This window comes from Trematomus bernacchii, unplaced genomic scaffold, assembly GCF_902827165.1.
Source record: "Trematomus bernacchii unplaced genomic scaffold, fTreBer1.1, whole genome shotgun sequence".
Lineage (NCBI taxonomy): Eukaryota > Metazoa > Chordata > Actinopteri > Perciformes > Nototheniidae > Trematomus > Trematomus bernacchii.
In genome coordinates this window covers 7,205,072-7,224,658 of record NW_022987313.1, presented here as the reverse complement: position 1 = coordinate 7,224,658, position 19,587 = coordinate 7,205,072, and the positions used below count along the sequence as shown (strand labels likewise).

The window sequence follows — 19,587 nt, the reverse complement described above, 5'->3', positions numbered from 1 at the left end:
CTGTTATCACCAACAGCTGGGTCAACCTCACAGTGGGGCTTGTATAAAAGTCAGTGGACCACAAGACCTGTTAGGATTCATCCTTGGGAGAACATGAATGTCTGCATCAAGACATCATGGCAATCTATCTTAAAGGTTCAGATATTTCGAGACCAAAGGGATGGACCGGCTGATTGACATTACATTGTTTAGACCCGCATCACTAGAGTGGCTTAAATCAAATAATAGGCTACTTTAACCAAAGGGTGAATGCAGCAATCAATAGCCAGGTTTCCGACAGAGCAGCTTCTCTGCAGCAGGCCGTCCTGTCATGCCTGTTTCCTGTGAACGGGGTTAGGTTTGATGCCCAGACATCTGTTCCTGTGGACAGACACAGAAAGCACCGGCAAAGGCACAGTTCATATCTGCTGCAGCTCAACACATCAACCACAGACAGACCTACTATGACTTGAACCACTTACATATTACAAGTCTGTTGTAAGATAGGCTGTTTTTAATATGTGTTTGAAAAGGTAGAAAACATGTCAAACGATCAAAGGTAGAAACAGAGTCTCAACAGACAGAAGCTACTGGAGAGCCTTTATTGGGCGGTTTGTGCATCAAATCCTTTACAAAAAACAACAACAATTAAAAACATGTTAATATCTTTTTGTCCCTTGACATGTAATGTTAATATAACTTCATATAAAAAGCAAATAAACATTATATTAATAGGTATAATAGAAATTTGGATATTAAAAAAAACAAGGACCCACATCCATTCTCTTAATAATAAATATATACACAATAAGTACTGAGATACAAAAGGAGAGACCATATCGATCAGTTTTTTCAGTGGCTATATACAAAAATATTTCCTTTTTTTAAACCAGATGATATGAATTTCTTTTTGGCAATAGAGGAGATTCTCTTTGCGAATGTGTCTGACCCTTAATATCATATTGCACTTCCAGAACAGCCTGACTGCACTACACATTGATTGACCTATTTCATCAACCTTCAGAAACCTACTCTACAGGGACGCTTTTTAGCATTGTTATTCATGTATTTAATGACTATTTAATACTCACATAGAGGCCATTTTTATATCGACCTGATTAAAAATCAATCATAATTTCATTCACAAACATGTCTCCTACACTAAAGAAATAATCACAATCATTTACAATATTCTACCCTAATTGCATGACGGTTGAAGAGAGTTTTACACAACGAATACTGCCATGTTGTTTAGTATTAATACACTGAACCACTGGGGGCTCTATCAACAATTTGCCGTCTTCATTTTGTGCGCAAAATACCCAACTTTACGGATTGTAATCATCAGTGCTATGGCTTTAGGAAGGGAAAGACGAGTCGTTTCTCTTCATAAAAAGAAACACTGCTGCTTGCATAGCATGAGGTATAGCAGCCACACACAAATGCTCTGCACAAACATTTACAAAATTAGGCACAACTCTGTGAGGTGCAACTTACTGAATACAAAATAAATGTGTATACAATAAAACCTGGACTCACTTGTTGAGTCGTATACACAGAGAAAGGTTTAAAATGAATCAAAAATGTATAACTTACACACCTAATCAACATTGCGATCCATGAAGAGCTGTGGCTTTTTTTAAATACCTGACTTTTGAAATTAATGCAGCACAAAGACAATATGATTTAAGTGTCAGATCAAGTCCATAATCACTGCGTAGCAAGATGTGTAAACCACTTCTTCTGACAGCTCCATTTCATTGGTCCTCTATTGCTGGCATCGTCCAATCAGATCTCAGTGAGGGTGAGTTTGCACATGTCGCCCATCTCCTCCATGGTGATCTGGAAGGTGTCTTCGTTGGAGTAGTGTTGGATGATGTTGTCATCCATGTGCACTAGGATCCTATTATCAAACAGATATGGATGTTAGTGACCTCTTTGTTTCATTTAAAGATAACTAAAGTGTAAAATCAGGTTCATTTATGATCTCTTATGCCTTATGTATTTTAATTAGTAGGTCTTTTAAATGTCTTGCTTGCTCTGCAACACTGAACACTTTATCTTTACCAGAATGTTTTATTTAAATCAATATTATTGCTGTTTTTAAATGAAAGTGCTATACAAATAATAATAAAAAAATCAAAATAATGTGAATAATAATACAAGAAGAATAAATAAAGCAATTAAGATGTAAATCAAAAGAATCAACTATTTGGGTTTGGTTGCTCACAGACAGTGTAGTACAGTGTTGATGACTCACCCTTTCTTGCACTTCTTGTAGACTTTCCCAACCTTATCCAAAGGTAATTCATACTTCTCTGAAATCTGGTTGAAAAAAGAAACACAAATCAATGTTGAATTATTAAGAGAACCTTAAAGAAAGAAAATATAAAATAGTGTAATCCTCTACAGACACCTGGTGCACCTGTTCATGGTTCTCTATAATCACTATACACAACCTTTGCACCCTAAAGTAGTCTCCCACCAGCCTCTTTCTATTCTTCTATTTCTCTTTGCATTTTTAAAACACCCTTTTCCCACAATCTCCTCTTCTTCCCTCTCCCCAGGACGTCCCCACTTCCTCTTTTCCCCATAACTCCCCTCCCTTAGTTCCCTGTGTCCCTTTTTAACCCGCACACACCCTTTCTCTCTATTTCTCAATGTCCCCAGTTCACTTTTTGTACTCAGTCTACCCTACATTGTTTCTAGTTGGTGTCCTGCAGCTTATTTAACAGGCCACAGTTGCCTATATATACACTTTTTTCCAAAATGTGCATGTTTATTCAGGTTTTTTTTAAATCCTGGAAAAAATAGGCGACTCCTTTTCCATATGCTAGACTAACATGCCTTTCTGTTATTTTCCTTGGTGTGTCAGGTTTGATGTCATGCCAGAAAGCTTAAAAGGTTAGTAATCAACGGTGGTCTTGTTGTTCTTCTTGTTTTTGTATCTATTAATACTCAGTCTCTTGTTCAAACTCTCCAACATTACATTATTCATTCTGTCAATAGATTCTGGTGACTTTATGGAGAGGATAGTTGATTTTTTTTTTTTACGTTAATACATTAAAATAATTGTCATGTGGATTTTTAGCAGATGAACACCCATTTCTACTGCGGTCGTTTGTCCCGGGAATGAATGCAGATTGTAAACTTTCCAGTTGAAGATAAAAGCCAGATGTTTGTAGGTGTTGGTGGGTTGTACTGCTTTTAGACACACTGAGAACTGGGTCTCGGTATAAAACAAAAACATGAAGTCAACTGAGGACAACTTACAGCTTCCACCAGGCCTTTCAGCGTGGGATTCTTCAGCATGAGGGCATCAAACACCTCCTCTGTTTCCCTGCGCACGTACAGCAGGACTGTGTGGTGAAAAGAGAAAGAAGAGACAAGAAGGCATCAAAGCAGAGCACATTTGTTCATGGGTTGGACACAAAACATGCCCCAATTCTGGCATCAGCCAAAAGTCTTGAAGCTTGTGTTTACGTCAGTCTGAACTGTTTGACTGATTTGTGGCTAAAGTGTTTCCCTTTCTCAATTTCGAAGAAGTAAAGCTCAAGCACATGTATACTTATGTTTAATGCATTTGTACATTTAAACATGTTCTGCAATGTTGTTGGCCATATTAACTTATACCACTACTACGGGACTTTTGAGACACTCATTGAGAACTAAACTGGCCCTGGACCCACGCAATTCACACCTAGAAAGCACATTCAAACATGGACCCACCTTTCATTCTCACTCAAAATAGATCATGCTCTAAATAGATTTTCTTGTATTGTTTTGCAAGCTGTTGCGATATGTGTGGTCTCTAAATGCAACACATTTTTAAAGACCTAACTATGCACATGAGATTTCAGAAGTTTGAGAAGCTAAACCCAATTATAAGGAAGTGAAACAGTATTGTAAGTGACTATATAAGGGGGTTTTCGTAATGCTACAGTATTTAGGCCAGAGTTCACGGTGTTCTGGAGCCGCCATTAATAACTTTGTTTGAGATGGACGTCATGGAGGCTGTTGGCACACTGGCAGTATCTCCTTCACTGTATTAACATCGGCATGTTTGCATTCAAACCATCACACTACTGCCACATTTCTAACATTGAAACATGGAAGCTTATGGGGAAAGATTTTCCCCAAATCTAAACTGAATTAAGTTTGATTAAAACTCAATTTTATATCGCTTTTTTGCAGAATAATGCTTAATTTGAAATGTATGCAGTTAAGCTTCGGAAGTCATGTCTATTTGTTTCTTCTTTACAGGTTAATGTTTGTATAGTGCGGCACGCCACCTCAGTCTTTGGTATTCTTGGCAAAAACTCCTACTAAACTCCTACTACTCTTGGCAAGGTCTTCTTTCAACAGGAATAACCTGGTTGAATTAATAAGGAAATACAGGAGGAAGTGGGTCTGGGATTGTTCATTTGAAGGGCTTTTCAAGGCTGAATGAGATTAACGTATGCAGTAGTTCACAATATAATATCTTTAGGTGGAAGACCCTAAATAAATGTATATTATTTTGTGCAACAGGGACATCTGTTGACCCCTGAAACCTCACTGTGGTCTGATCAGTGTTATTAGTTCTCTGTAGATAGTTTACAGCCTAAACTCCTGCAGCTCTATCTGGCTTTTGGAAGCTATTGACTGTATGCATGTATTATGCAGAGTCATTAAAAATGATTTTGAATTAATACCCATTTTGTCTACACTCCATGTTTAGCTTCTAAGCTTGCTTTATGCCTATGAATAGGATATAGGGGAAAGGGCATAGACTTGTTTGCACGTGTGTGTGTGCACGTAGCTATCACTGGTATTTGTTAGGTCAGTGCAGGCCGTAGACACGTGTGTGAGTGTTTTCAAAGAGCTGGAATAATCACATGACCCCAAGAGTGCTAACATGCACACACACAGTGGACACACACACACGTGGACACACACACACGTGGACACACACACACGTGGACACACACACACGTGGACACACACACACACACACACACACACACACGTGGACACACACACACACACACACACACACACACACACACACACACACACACACACACACACACACACACACACACACACACACACACACACACACACACACACACACACACACACACACACACACACACACACACACACACACACACACACACACACACACACACACACACACACACACACACACACACACACACACACACACACACACACACACACACACACACACACACACACACACACACACACACACACACACACACACACACACACACACACACACACACACACACACACACACACACACACACACACACACACACACACACACACACACACACACACACACACACACACACACACACACACACACACACACCACACACACACACACACACACACACACACACACACACACACACACACACACACACACACACACACACACACACACACACACACACAACCTTTCTTTGGTTCCTCTCCTCTCGCCATCTTGTTTGGGGGTGCACCGAACTCTTCATCACTGAAGGGTAATCTCTTCATGCCCGAGCTGCAGTCACACACAAACACACAAATCACTGTTTAACGTGCTTCACAACCAGCTAACAGGCTATACAACACACACAAAGCCCCATGGGCCTTTCCTAGAAACAACATCCCTGTATGCCTTTTACTGGGAAGGTGACTCAAAAAGTACTTTAAAGTATTTGTGAGAAGCGTGAAATCAAGGCCCCAGTGAACTCACCTGTCCTCTCCATCTTCTGTTGGGTAAGGCTGCAGAGGAAACAGAAAGACAGAAATGAGTTTATATGGAAGTAGTATTAGTAGTTGCTATCGCATCCTTTTTTTTTTTAGGAAAGGCAGGACGTATTTCTATAGCAACTTTCAAATACAGAAATAGTTCAAAGTGCTCTACATAAGATGAAAGAATGCCATTTAATAACCTTATAAAAAGCTAAATATATTCTGAAAACTGTTAAAATAGTGAACAATGTATACAAATACAGAAACGATATATATTAGATGTGTAGGATTTGTATAGTCCAGTGTTATATAAAAGTATAATGTTACAAAGTAATCCACAGAGTGCATCAAATCACTACAACCACTTCAATATTTTGGAGTCAGTCGAATATGTTGTTTTCTTGATGTAATTCTTGGAAAGCAGCTGTTTTTTGGAGCCATTCGGCTCTCCCACTGTATTGATTGCTTGCAATGCTGTTAATAGAGTTCTATTCTAAGAGAGAACCCAGTAAACTCAGAGTTTATCCGAAACTGATAGCACTCGAGCCAGGTTCAATGTCTTCGAAAGGACCCAAAATAACCTGTCCCTCCCTCACCCTCGCTGGTAGCATTATTAACTGAGAGGGAACGAAAGGGAGAAACTTTTTTTATGTTTTCACTATAAATTAAGAATCTAAAACACAGAGGGCAGGCCCGTACACACACACTGCTGTGTCATGTGATGTGTTCGTCCTGATTGGAAGAACCAAAGTTCAGTAGTCACAGAGAAGATAAAACCTGACAGACTGCTTGCATGCTTGAAGCATGACTGGGGGGAAACTCTGTCCCATTAAGCATCTTCATATTGAGTTGGCATTACAGGGAAGCATATCCTGGGTTTGTTTTCAGTCACTGGTTAATGATTCATTATGTGAGTAAGCAGTTTTAAATCCATCCATGAGTGTATAGGACTCCTATCAGAGCTTGAAACAAGGACTCCCTGTTCCTGCCAACTAGCAGGCAGCCAGGTCACCTCGACCCAGATGGCTGATGAGTGGGTGGAGGCAGAACATGTTTATGGACCATCTAAGATGCTACGGATGTTATGTAAATGTAGCAAAACAAGATGTTGATGGTAAGAAATGACTGGTGAGACGTGCTAGAGTTAGTAATGTGTAATGTGACTGGCACTCACATGGCGCTGGAAGGTGGAGAAGTGAACGTCAGGGATGAAGAGGACAGGCTGCGTCTCGTGGTCGTTCAGCATCTTGAAGATGGTCATATCGTTGCGTTTCTGGAGGATGGGACCTTTGACATCCGCAACTGGGAGGAAAATACAAAACAAAAATAGTTAAGTCATTTATAAAGCCTCTATTTAAGCACAGGCAAATCTTCAAAAACATTAAACCTCTATTAATATATTATTATGTCCACTTGGGGGCAGCACACCGTAAAACATGGACAGTTTCATGATATGGTTGTTACAGCAAATGTGTTATAGCTAAAAGTTGGTTATTCACACATTGAGGTCTGAAAATATAATTATTTTCATTATCAATTAAACTGTTTACTATTTCTATATTTCGATGTATCTTCTTATCTTTAAATGTCCATATTTGAGATGCCTGAAGCAACATTTTCAGTCACTTTTCAAAAGATTAAAGGGTATTAAAATAATGGGGGATTATTTATCCGTGGATCGGCTAATTGTTGCAGCTCCATTACACATCGAGCAAACACTGAGGACCATCAGTTATTATGAAGTTGTGTGTCTATACACAAATGAGTCAAATGTTTGCTCTCTTTTCGTGTTTTGTTTCCAGTAACTCCTGAAGGAAATATCTAAGTCTTAAGATAATAAATGCTCCACGGCTGACAGGAAGTGCGGAGTCATGTGATATTTCTCAGTGAAATCATCACTTCAATCTCTCATTACACATTTAAGTGGATGCATTGTTTGCATAAAAGTATATATTAGTGTATCTTTAAGAGAAAAAAATAGAACTCTTGAACTGATAAAGGTAATTTAGGGTGAGAATTAGTACGAAATTACAGATCATATTTGTTGTGCTTGTTATACAAATGTTAGGTTCTCCTGAGGGACTCACAGGCCAGGCTGGGGTTGAGATCTGGGACCTTCCCTTTCCGGCGGGACTGCTTCCTCTCCTCGTCTCGGATCTTCCTCTCGGCCCCCTTGTCACAGAAGACTTTGATCTGGCAGAAGGCGCGGTGGATGGGCTTGTTGCTGCGGTTGTTGTAGCTGTAGGTGTCAATCTGGATGTTCAGAGGAAGACCCTTCACGCCCTTCTGGGAGGAGAAGTCGGTACTCAGACAGTTGACGGAGATGAAGATCTGAAGAGGAAGGAGGCAGGAATGTTGTGGTTAAGACACACAGAAAAACTGCTTTAACTGTACATAGTTGCACTGTCCCCGAGTACACATTTAAGGTACTTAAGTTTTTCTCTTATTCCTGCAACTACTTTTTACCGACATAACCTTTCTGCATAATGGTCATTTCTGAGTACTTCATCGTCCAATAAAAACATCTAGAAGCTTTGTCAATTGAAGTCAACTCTACTTCTGAAAGTGAGAGAAGGTGTTCACTGTGATTTTATTTTATCATCATCATTGTGCAACACTGAAGGCTTTTTCTGCAGTTTAGCCCCCTCATCCAGTGTCCTGTGTTGCCCTCTACTGGTCAGCTTTAGTATCACAGGCTCATTTTGTCCTACCGTAAGAGATGCTCCTTTGTCCTCGTGGTGCTTGTATTGAAAACAGGTTATCATTGTGTCAACAAAACACTCTAATAACAGACCATTTGGAAGCACCAAACAGAGAGGAACCAAATCGGTAAGCAAGTGGTAGGCTATCCCTCGTCTTATACATATTATTAAAAAGACAGTCAGTTAAGTTATCAGTAAAAAACACTAAGCATGTTTTATTTATAGTGAAACTATTAAGATTAAAGTCTGTCAAGTTGGAATACAATTCACATAAAGCTACATTCGTTAACTCAACTCCATCTTTAAGGTTGTTTTTATTTGAAATTGTATGTTATTTTGAGTCTCTCAATGTCAGGAACTCATATTTTAAAGTCTGTCACCAAAATAATGCTAAATGTTTTCTTCTTTTAATAAAAACGAATTTGGTATGCCTGATTCTTTGCACTTGTATTTGGTTGATTGGTTACATTTTGAAGCGTAAACAAACACTATACAAATAAGCATGAATGTAGACTGTTTATAGTTGTATTTCTTTTAAATGTTTTTGCTGTATTTGTGTGTAGAAACAGTACAACTTTATTTTCTACAACCTTGAAGTGTGCTATAATAATATTGGAGTCATTAGTATGAGCGATTATTGTTATAAAGATGAACATTTTCTTGTATTTTGGGTTTCTTTCAGTTGTGTTTTTGTGATAACATCATTAAACTGCCCCGGAGCAGGTAAACATCAGGGAGGGGCTGCAATGTGCAAATACGTATATGCTGCCCGGGGGCATATGCATACACCTGCTCACACACACACACACACACACACACACATATACAGACACACACACAGACACACCGTCAGCTAACATGGAAGGGCGGTGCTTCCGAAAATACACACGGAGGAGAATTGAACACACACAAGGATGAACATCCTATGGACAAAGGCCTCAAGTCATGAGACAGTTAGACCCACATCCTGGTGTGTGTGTGTGTGTGTGTGTGTGTGTGTGTGTGTGTGTGTGTGTGTGTGTGTGTGTGTGTGTGTGTGTGTGTGTGTGTGTGTGTGTAGCACCATATTGTCTCTGGTCTGTTAGCTTGTCCTCCATCTCAGGCCGACAGTGGATCAGTGACACGAGGGTCAACACAAAATGGAAAATGAAGAGAGGGAGAGAGGACCCGTTTAATTTGTTATCTGTCTGTCCAACTCAATCCTTGTCCCCCCGCTGAGTTTCCTCATTCCTGCACTCTTTTGTTGCGCCCGTCTGAAATACCTTAACAGGCAGCATCACAATAGATCAACGTCTCTACGCAACAAGGCTAAACACACAGGAGGGGAGGAACCTTGTGTCTTCAGTCTTCTATTAAAGCCCCCATTTTCTTTAAGTTCTTCAACGATTGTTTTGTACGATTACAATGAACAGAGCAGCTTATAATAACTAACAAAGGGAAGTTAACACCTGAAACCCTAATTCTGGTCTGTGGCAAAAACCACACAAGACCTTTAAATAGAGGAGGAGTCTATTTCTGTCTTAAGGATGTATGTGTGTATATGTAAAGGTCAAGGCTCAAATTAAGAGTTCAAGACATGGAAACTGTGCTTGTTCTTACATGAGTGATGTAGAAGCAGCTCTATCCATCAGTTGTGTATCTATAAAGCTGTGTGTGTTTGTGTGTGGCTATTTTATTCTCTTACTTTGGCCTCCTCGTTGGTGTCCCAGGTGAAGGAAATGGCGTTGTAGGAAATCTCCTCGATGTTGCCAATGGTGTTGAAGCTCTCCTTGTAGTCAGCTGTGACAAAATGAGAGTTTAGTGACTCATTTAAGAAAATACACTGCAGGTGAATAGGATAAACATGTAGGTAATTTAACTAATACAAATCAGCATGAAACCGTTCCTGTTGATTATTTAAACAAAGACAATACTTTTGTATAACAAGCTTTCTGCACTAATGGGGCAAAGCCTGCGAGCTAGTTCAGGCAGTCAACTCGAGCACCAATGATACATTAACATGTGACGCACCTCGTCCCTCTTACAACCAACCAAACACATTCTCCTAAACATGCCGCTCTATTTAAGCTGCCAGGTCTTCCTGCCTCTGCCTCGCTTATGCTGCTGCTGCCACTGCTGTGTTCACTTGCTATTGCTATGTTCATGTTCCTGCTGCTGTGTTTCATGTTGCTGCTGCTTGCCTGCCCCACCACCACCTCAGCTCCACCCCAGCTTCCACCTGTAGGCTCGGGGGATAGTTATCTAATCATCACTCAATGTTCTTTGTAAATCTGTGGAGTGATGAGGCCCGAGCCTAGACGCCAAACTCAAATGATGCTATAATAAACATATTAAGAAACACGTTAGTTGTCTGACTGAACTATGGTTAAATATGCAAATTAGGCATTATCCAATTGTTTTGCTTAGCCCAGTCTCTCAGCCTTGGCCTCTGCATACAATTAAATGATGTTTCTTGCCTGTAGTGGCTTGCCACCAAAGCAGGTAAAGATGCACAGCTAAACCAGTTTATACAGTATAAAACGTTATGTTTATTCACCAAGTTACTGTAAGACACGCTGAGGTTTTAAAGGCTGCAAAATTAATCCTTAGCAACACACCTTTTCCTGTCAGCTCCTGCTAAACTACCCTTTCCACCAGCCACTGTGTGTGCAGACACAGGAGGATTAATCTGGGCAGTCCATCGGTGAAACCAGGAATGAATCATTAAAATCACCAACGTCTGTGCACCAGCAGTGTCTCAGGTGTTACTCTTTAGTTTATTAGACTCTTCTTTTGCCTATCAATACACACTTTTTATGGAATATAGATTTCATTTTTTTAATTAGGTTCTTACCAATGTCTAGACACCTCTGTTTGGCAGTGTGCTGTCTGGAGTGCCAGTACTTCCAGTGCTTCAGCTGATCATCTCTGCACTTCTCCTCTCCAAACACCACCATCACTACACTCTGAAAATGCATAAACACACACAATGAAACATCAATTAGGTTACAATAATGATGATATGTAATCGTATGTTGTGCCAGGTTTATTTTTGATGTTCCTTTTCTTACCCTGACTTTGGTGATGGGTTGCCGCATTCCTTTGTTGTTAACCTCCCTGAGGGTGATGGGGTAAAACTGGCCCTTGTTGAGGTACGTCATCGTCCCGTCTCCTGTCTTCTGACGCAGAGACTTGGACGCCTCAAGGGTGTATTCGAAGTTGTTCCTAAAATAACACAACAACAAAACATGAATCAAAAGGCATTTCTTGTCTGTAAAACTGGATGACAATGCAACAATGGCATTCGGATACATGTTAAACATAATGGTGCACGCTTCTTTCAGCCGCTGCAGGTAAACTGCGATCTTGAAATCAGTGTGTAGGGCCAGATAACGCCCGTGTGTGCGCCGACTCTTGTCTTTCACACGGTGGGGAGTCTGGTGTCTCCCCTGTGACTGCCATGAATGAGGCCATTCTGCGGTGTTGTGTTAAAAAGCTGAATGGCGGTGGAAGTCGGGCGGTGGGCTGGCGGCAGCGCGACTTACCCCGGCACGGTGTTAAACTGAGTGTAGTCCTCAGGCGCCATGGAGGACATGCGTAACTGGAGATCCCCTGGGAAGGAAAACACCTGCAGCACACAAAGATAAACAGATAGACAGTGTGAAGTGAAGCTCAGCAAAAAGAGGATACTAAACATGATTTATTTATTTATATAATTCACCAGGGGACTATTATAATTTAGCACTCCATAGGGATATACATCTATTTCTTCCACCACTTAAAACAGTATTTAAGTTTCAGTTTATTAGAGATAAGCGTATAACAGCAACTTATAAGCCTCTACACACGTATTTTATACGGAACTGGGATCTTTTTAACATTAGTATACAACCATGTCATTCTTGTTTATTCACATGCAGCATGACATTCATTAACTGTCTTTTAAATATCCCCCTCACCTATATAGATAAATAAAGATTTGAAAACAAGTAAATAAAAATGTATTAATGAACTAAACATAATTATTAGTTATAAATATCTAAAGTTGCCACAGGGAAACATGGTATAACATTTGAATCAGGTCACAGACATTATTTCCCAGTCTGGGTTTTGGTGTGAATTAACAGTTTCTGTAGATTTAATTAATCTGTTCATCCCCATTTCTCTTAGTTTCAATAGCTCTACCCTCACGTTGCTAAACCCCCCAACCCCCTCCTGTACAGGGGTTTTGTCGGGTTACTCTATTCTAAGGTAATTTCCCTCCAGCTAAATAGAAAACGAGGAGAGAGAGAAAGGGCTTTGGCTATTGTAGGAGAAAAGTACAGCACTTTATTGTGTTGGTGAGACAATGGCATAATAACACACTGGCCGCTATTTTGGCATGTTCAAATAAAACCAGGGAAGGCTGAGCCCACCGCTGGCTCCATGGGATCGGGTGAATATCCCATTGTGTGTTGGGAGAGATCCGAGAGCCAAGAGGAGAGGAAAGCGAGGGAGAGCATTAGGGAGGTTTAGAAAGAGGGGGATCGAAACACACACCTCCTGGGAACCATCCTTGTAACTCTCGGAGTAGGTGGAGTCGGGGGGCGTGCGGGACTGGGTGCTGGGGCTGAACTGTACCGTGTTGTGGTTGAGCTGGCGGTCAAAGACGTCGGTTTCGGCACAGTTGTTTGGCACGGTCACCGAGAAGCCGTGGGAGGGCACCTCTGTCTTGACGGACGGGTAGTTCGGCATAGCGACAGAAACCGTGACGGTTGTGTCTGAGAAGGGAAATATCAGAACATTTACAATCAGGTTTTCTGTTTTTTAAAAGCTCCTTGTGGCTCTTTGTGTTATTGAATGTGAACAGACCTGGGGAGGGGAACTGGGATCTCTTGTCCGGGGCCAGCTGGAGAATATTAAAGGGCCCCTTGAGCACCTGGATCCTGTTCTCCATCCCCCCTTCGTGATGTGGCGCTATGGAGTGTCCGGCCTGGATCTGGTGTCTGCAGCAAATAACATTTCATTAAATTAAAAATACATTTTATGAGTTATATAAGCAAAATCTAACGTATAATAACTCTTTCATATCAAAATAAAACCTTTCCTGACATAAATATAACAATTCTTTATGTTTAAGTTATATTTGCTTACTTTTAACCCTTACTTTTGTTGCTGTTTTATATGCATACAGTATGTGTTCATGTGCTCTCTGTCTTTATAATTTTGGGTTTCACTGCTGAACAACCAATTGCCTTTTGGGGATAAGTAAGTGATCATCTTGGATTCAGGTGCTTAAAATGAATTGAACAACTCTCAAGGAAAATTATTGTATTCTCTTTTGAAACTTTAAAGCTTTATGTTTCACTTTTACGACACTGTTATTATTAGTTATTTTGGTGCCACTTGGTTGTGTGACTGTCTGAATGTGAATACGTTTTAATCTCAGGCCTGGACTCTTAAACAGCTGAAAACAAGGCTGTTTTCTTTCTGTAAATACTTTTTATGCTACTCCAAAAATGAATATGTGTGCAGATTCAGAAAAAGATTAAGACTGCTTCGTCCTGCTCACTCATGTATATGCAGATGTACACACACAACTCAAAAACCAGGAAAGAGCTTCTCTGCTTTTTCACGGTTTTAATTTTTAAAAGGAGGGTGGTACTAGGCGAGGGCTGTTGCTTACCTTTTGTTAGGATCCACATCACAGACCAGGGCTTCTGGCTTGCTCTGGGTTATTGTTCTCTTCTCCCTGGGCACCTGTATGGGAGGGTAAACACAGCCGCTCAGCATCTGACCACATCACTTCCAACAAGCCAAATCATCCTGCTGTCTATAGATCAGTTACATGACATGCTCTGCCTCACAGATGTTTGCTTCAGGGTCCTATGTCAGTACAGAGTAAGACCATATAGGTAAGGCATGTAAGGATTTGGCAACTAATCCCCAGACCTAAGATTTGCACTTTCGATTGCTTCCAGATCCACTGAGAATTCAAGAGGAAATAGCTCAGAAAGTTGAATTCCTGCATGGTGTGGTTGTTAGATTCATTCGTTCTCTACCTTATAGTAGTCGTAGAGCAGGCCCAGAGCTGCGGCGCTGTCCTCGTCTCCGTTGATGCTCATCATGGCCTTGGTGGCGGCCGTCAGCGGGTTCTCCAGAAAGGATTTCCAGGCTTCATCTTCTGTGGTGTAGGAGCGACGCTGCCCGCCATAACCCAGCTCGTTCTGGAGAACCAGGACCGCACGCTTACTGCAAGAGAGAAAGTGTCATAGGTTATATACAAACCAATTATTAAGATGTAAATGCTTATTTCCATCGCAAACACTTTGTCGCATGCTTTTTTTTAGGGCTTCACCAATTGAGGTAAAAAATATGTGATAACGTTGAATATTGTGAAAATGATATTAAGACAAAGCAGATGTAGTCAGTTATGCCTCAGAGTTAGATCATTTAAAAGTGCACTTTTCTACTGATACTTTTTCAACAAAGACAAAAAAGCCCTAAGTGCAATATATTGCAATCTTTCGCAATGCGTTTCATTGTGCAACTTGATTTGGAGAGGAGGAAAAAACGATATTTTGTGCCGCCCTTTATGAGCCTCTCCTCAAGCATTGAACAGATTGATTCTCCTCTCTGACTTCATACAAGTTCACAAAGCCAAGACCTACAATCACAACCTTGTTCAGAACAGACAAACAGGTTATAAGAGCAAGAGATCAACCCTGTATGTTCTTTATCTGTTAGACTTGTTGTTCAAGCTTTTCAACGATTGTGCAACAAATCTCAGCCAATCGAACCACTGCGCTGTCTTGAACGAAAGATGCTCTACAGGCTCGTCCAGTGTGACGACTCTACGCTTCTCCTCTGGGACTGCTCATTGGCTGAGAAGCTGACCGCAAGTGACGCACCTGACTCTGCCACATTCCTGCGCCATGCTTCTGTTTTTGTAGAGAATCATGAGTTTTTAAGTCACAGCATGCATCTTCCTCTTCCTCTTCCTTCTCGGGATGGCCTTTTGAGTAATTGCTTTGCAAACAGGACACAACAGCTCCAGTTTCTGTGTCTCATCTGCTACTAATTGTCTTAATGTGTTATAACGAGATCATTTAACTCAGGTAAACACCTTTAATTTGAAAGGACTATAGGATCAATTTCAAATAAGTGACAATTATTGAACAGTTACCACTGAACTTACCTATTTACAGTAATGTTTGCTCATCTTCTATTTACTTAGAAAACTAAGTTTAGTCATTACTCAAGCTCATAAGTTTCATTAGATTTCCTTGTCAAACTTTGGAAATTACATTCCTTGAATCACCCTTCTACCAAATCCATCTGCTTGATTTTCTACCACAACAAAGTAATAATGATTTAGTGTAAATGGTCTGGCTCAGTTTCCATGTTGAGTATCTACAACAAACAGCTTTTTTCTTCTCAATGGTCAAGGGAAAGTGATAATTAGTAATCCTATATGTAATTGTGCTATTCATAAAAGGCAACCTGATAAGACCCTTTATTTACTGGCAATAAAACTCAAGTATTCCGTTACCAATACAACAAATTAAGAGTTTGATTGCTTTTCAGACAGATATTAAAATTAGAATCCATATCCAAGTCAGTAATGCATCATGAATTCACAGACTTTCACTTTTTTTATATACCCTAGTATGAAAAAAAACCCACATTTATTTAACATTTAGATAAATGTGCATGTAATCTTACATGTTTGAGACCCAAAACATTTGGGTCCTGTAAAGTAAAATCCTCAAAAACCTCATATGGCCCTGTGCTTGCTTACATTGTCTCTGTTAGTAAAGTCGAGCCAACGCCTAGCAGGTGTATGATTTCACTCCCCTCCAAAGTCTCCTTGTCATTGCCCTCAAAAACATACAGAATATGAGCTAAGCATTTAACATAAAACATATTCCTCTGTTTAAATACTTGTCAGTGAAGCTGTTGATTCCAAACTCTTACATGAATATGACACTTTCTTCAGTTTTCTTTAGCTGACAGCTCCTTGCTGAGGTCCATATTTATTCCTGAACAAACATCATTAAGACTATCCACATAACTGTTAGGGCTTCAAGCGAAATCAAACACTAAACCGCCCAGGCATCGCTATCACGGGACCGTTTTTATTCCCACAGCCAGACTCTGCTCGCACGACAGGTGAAGATACACCTGTGCAGGCTTGAACATGACAGGTGAAACGAGCGCAGTTACACCATGGGAAACTATGAGATATCATCGCTTCCCAGCTTGGCAGCCAAGTCTTAAAGTCAATTTAAGAAATAAACCTAATAAGAAATCCTACAAAATAATCCTTAAATATCAGATTTTATAAAAGTAGACAGCAGCTGCGGGTCAGATGTGAACCACAGTAAGACCTTTTAAAATCCCTCTGTGCCATGAACTCACAAAATAAAAACACTAAATATAGTTAGTGTCAATAATAACAGCTTATAGTGACTCGTGCTCGTTGTGCAGGCTAAAGTGGAAAGTCAGGGCAACTTACTTGTCATGCTCCTGTGACATCTCGGTCGGTCGAACTGGACTTTCTAGTTGGTACTGAAAATCCGATCCGTCTTCTTTAGGTGGAAAACTGCGCCGCTAACACTGTATGAGGGCAGCGGCAATAAACAAGGTTTCCCTAGTGAGAGAACGGGTTTTGTCGGCTTTTCTCGCTTTTTTGGGCAATGCTGAGAAATTAAGGCCGGTTTTACCTGTGACAGGCCACCGGATTGGATTACAGGTGGAGGGAGGGCGGGGCCAAACTGTCAATTGAGGCTCCTAGGCTGTGATTGGCTCAGCTGGTGGCCTATACCTGAGAGCTGGAGAGAGACTTGGGGTGAGCCAGAGGAGGAGCAGGGTGCAACAGCTTTGATTTTTAAGTTGGGTCATTTATTGGGAGATAAAAACACTGAGTTGGTGTTAACTACATTAGGTGCACCTGTAACAGTTAATGCAATCCAATGCAACAGCTTAAAAAAAAAGATAGATAGAAACTCCATGTTTTGATTGACACTACCAGAGAAGCATGGATTTAACTGCAAGTTGATTTTTGAGGGTGTAGTTTGTATTAGTGTTGAAATTGACTGCAATATATATTTAAATGTGTTTCAAATGTTTTGCACAGTTGATTCACAGGAATATTGAAAACACATGTATTTATTAATCACCATTAACTACGACTTCAGCAATAAAAACGTGTCAGAGTTGTTGTAGATACTGGTTTGCATGCAATTGTGTACCTAATGAAGTGGACATGGAAAGCATGATATATCTCATAAAAGCCTGCCTAATTCATGAAAAACATAGAGATGATTAAAGGTATTTAAGAAGGTGATTAAAACACTGAAGGATAACTAAAATGACCCTAAATGACAACTAAATACAAATTCAACATAACGCTATTTTCAATCAGAAAAACAACAACAACAACAACAACAATACTTGCAAATTAGCAGAAACATTAAATGGGAAAGGAGCTCGAGTGAAGGGTGGAACTACATAAAACGCTTTTTTGTACAAAGAATCTGAATTAAAGGATTGGTTCAAAATGTGTATGCATGAACATTGAAACAGTTTTACTTGCTGTAGCCATTAAGAAATCAATCTGGAACAGGTTTCCAATGTAAAAGAAAGGGGACAAAATCCAAAAGGCTGCACTATTTTATAATCTTAGAAATGTAAGGTGTAAGTGAGCATATTTACAGCCTTTTTTGAAGAACATTCAGACTTGGAAAATTGTGTATGCTTAACTATTTTACCTTCATTTTTATATTCTCTCTTTAAAAATGACAGTATTGGCACATACATCGGTTTGGTGTTTTAGATCTAACCCAAGACCATAATTATGTTTCATACTGTTAAAGAGACTTCTGGTTGTAATGTGATTTCATGGTGACCTTATTACAGCTTTTCTGATCCTGTGCTTAGGTTGAAAAAAAAACGTCTATAAATCCTAAAAAGCTCTAGCTGTCCGTTTATATCGTAGAGCCTCTTTTGATTTAATAAATAACATACATTACAAGTAAATATGAAGTAAAAGCAGGTAAGTGAGTTTGGGTGAAGTGTATTTATCTATTATTTATCCACGACATCTGTTAAGGGCACCAAGAGACTTAATCATAAATCTATGACAAAATACAATATATACAAAATGCAATATTACATTTTCCTCCATTATGGCTGTGAGTTGATTTAATACAGCTGAGTCAACCTTTCTCTTCCTTTTAAAGAGTAAAACTGCCACCTGTATCACAGTTACAGGATGATGATAAGGAACACCGTTTACATCGTCCTGGAGGATTACCATCAGCCTGCACAGCTGCGAACAACAGGCAAATTAGTCCCGAAACCTCCAGAATCATCGAAAGAGTGCCAACAAAAAGTTGAAATTAGCATGTAAACAAATCAAGAGGGCCACTCTTAACGGTTAACAATTTACTGTCAGTAGGGGTTCATAAAACAGAGACTCTTGTTAAAATAAATTAAATTGTTGCAAAAGTAAAACAAGTTTATCGTTCCATACATTTTGAGCTGTTGTGACATACGTATTTTTTATCAGACTGTAACTTTCCTACTCCTCTGCTACTAGCTGGGATGATTGTGATAAAAAAGGTCAAACATAAACATGAATGTACAATAAAACCTTAAATCCAAAAACAAGAGATCAAAGAAACACCCTGACTGAAAACAAATAGCTTTGTTAGAGACAGTGGGAGCTTTAAAGATGCTATCAGCCATATTCAAAGTTTCTCCCTACTCATTGAGAGAGAAACCAACAGCAATCCCCCACTCCCCCGTTCCTCTCTCTCTCTCTCGCTCTCTCTCTCTCTCTCTCTCTCTCTCTCTCTCTCTCTCTCTCTCTCTCTCTCTCTCTCTCTCTCTCTCTCTCTCTCTCAACCTTCTGCTCCTGGATCCTGGTTTACTGTTTATTTATCCCAGTAGAAGGACACCTGCTTCTCCATTAGCTTGTTTGTGTTTGCACTGAGGACATGGGATAATAGAGTGAGAAAGGGATATGTGTGTGCGGGGGGTTTTGTTTATGTGTGTGATGCTGGGAATATGTGTCGTTGATGGTGGGTCTGACTCGATGCTGACTTGACAAAGAGCAGAGAGGCTAAGCTGTGGGGGGAAAACAGATAAAGGAAAACGTGAACGGATCAAAGCGTGGGATCAAACCTGA

At 40.1% G+C, this 19,587-nt stretch overlaps 1 protein-coding gene across 3 annotated transcripts; it reads right to left on the bottom strand.

Annotated features, from left to right (window-relative positions):
• Positions 1-562: 562 nt before the first annotated feature.
• On the bottom strand, positions 563-17,080 carry grhl1 (grainyhead-like transcription factor 1). Of its 3 annotated transcripts, none has more exons than XM_034115692.1 (16): positions 16,912-17,080; positions 14,456-14,645; positions 14,080-14,153; positions 13,266-13,399; positions 12,954-13,174; positions 11,960-12,042; positions 11,486-11,639; positions 11,269-11,380; positions 10,120-10,214; positions 7,821-8,064; positions 6,908-7,035; positions 5,735-5,763; positions 5,454-5,539; positions 3,253-3,338; positions 2,240-2,304; positions 563-1,882 (listed from the first exon to the last, which is right to left on the bottom strand). In XM_034115692.1, exons 1-16 carry the CDS (start codon positions 16,929-16,931, stop codon positions 1,768-1,770), a joined length of 1,836 nt encoding a protein of 611 aa, XP_033971583.1. In that variant the 5' UTR covers positions 16,932-17,080; the 3' UTR covers positions 563-1,767. The 3 variants fall into 3 exon arrangements, with proteins under 3 accessions (XP_033971583.1, XP_033971633.1, XP_033971654.1); XM_034115742.1 differs by having other exon boundaries at positions 13,035-13,174; XM_034115763.1 differs by lacking the exon at positions 16,912-17,080 and adding an exon at positions 16,371-16,389.
• Positions 17,081-19,587: the final 2,507 nt, after the last annotated feature.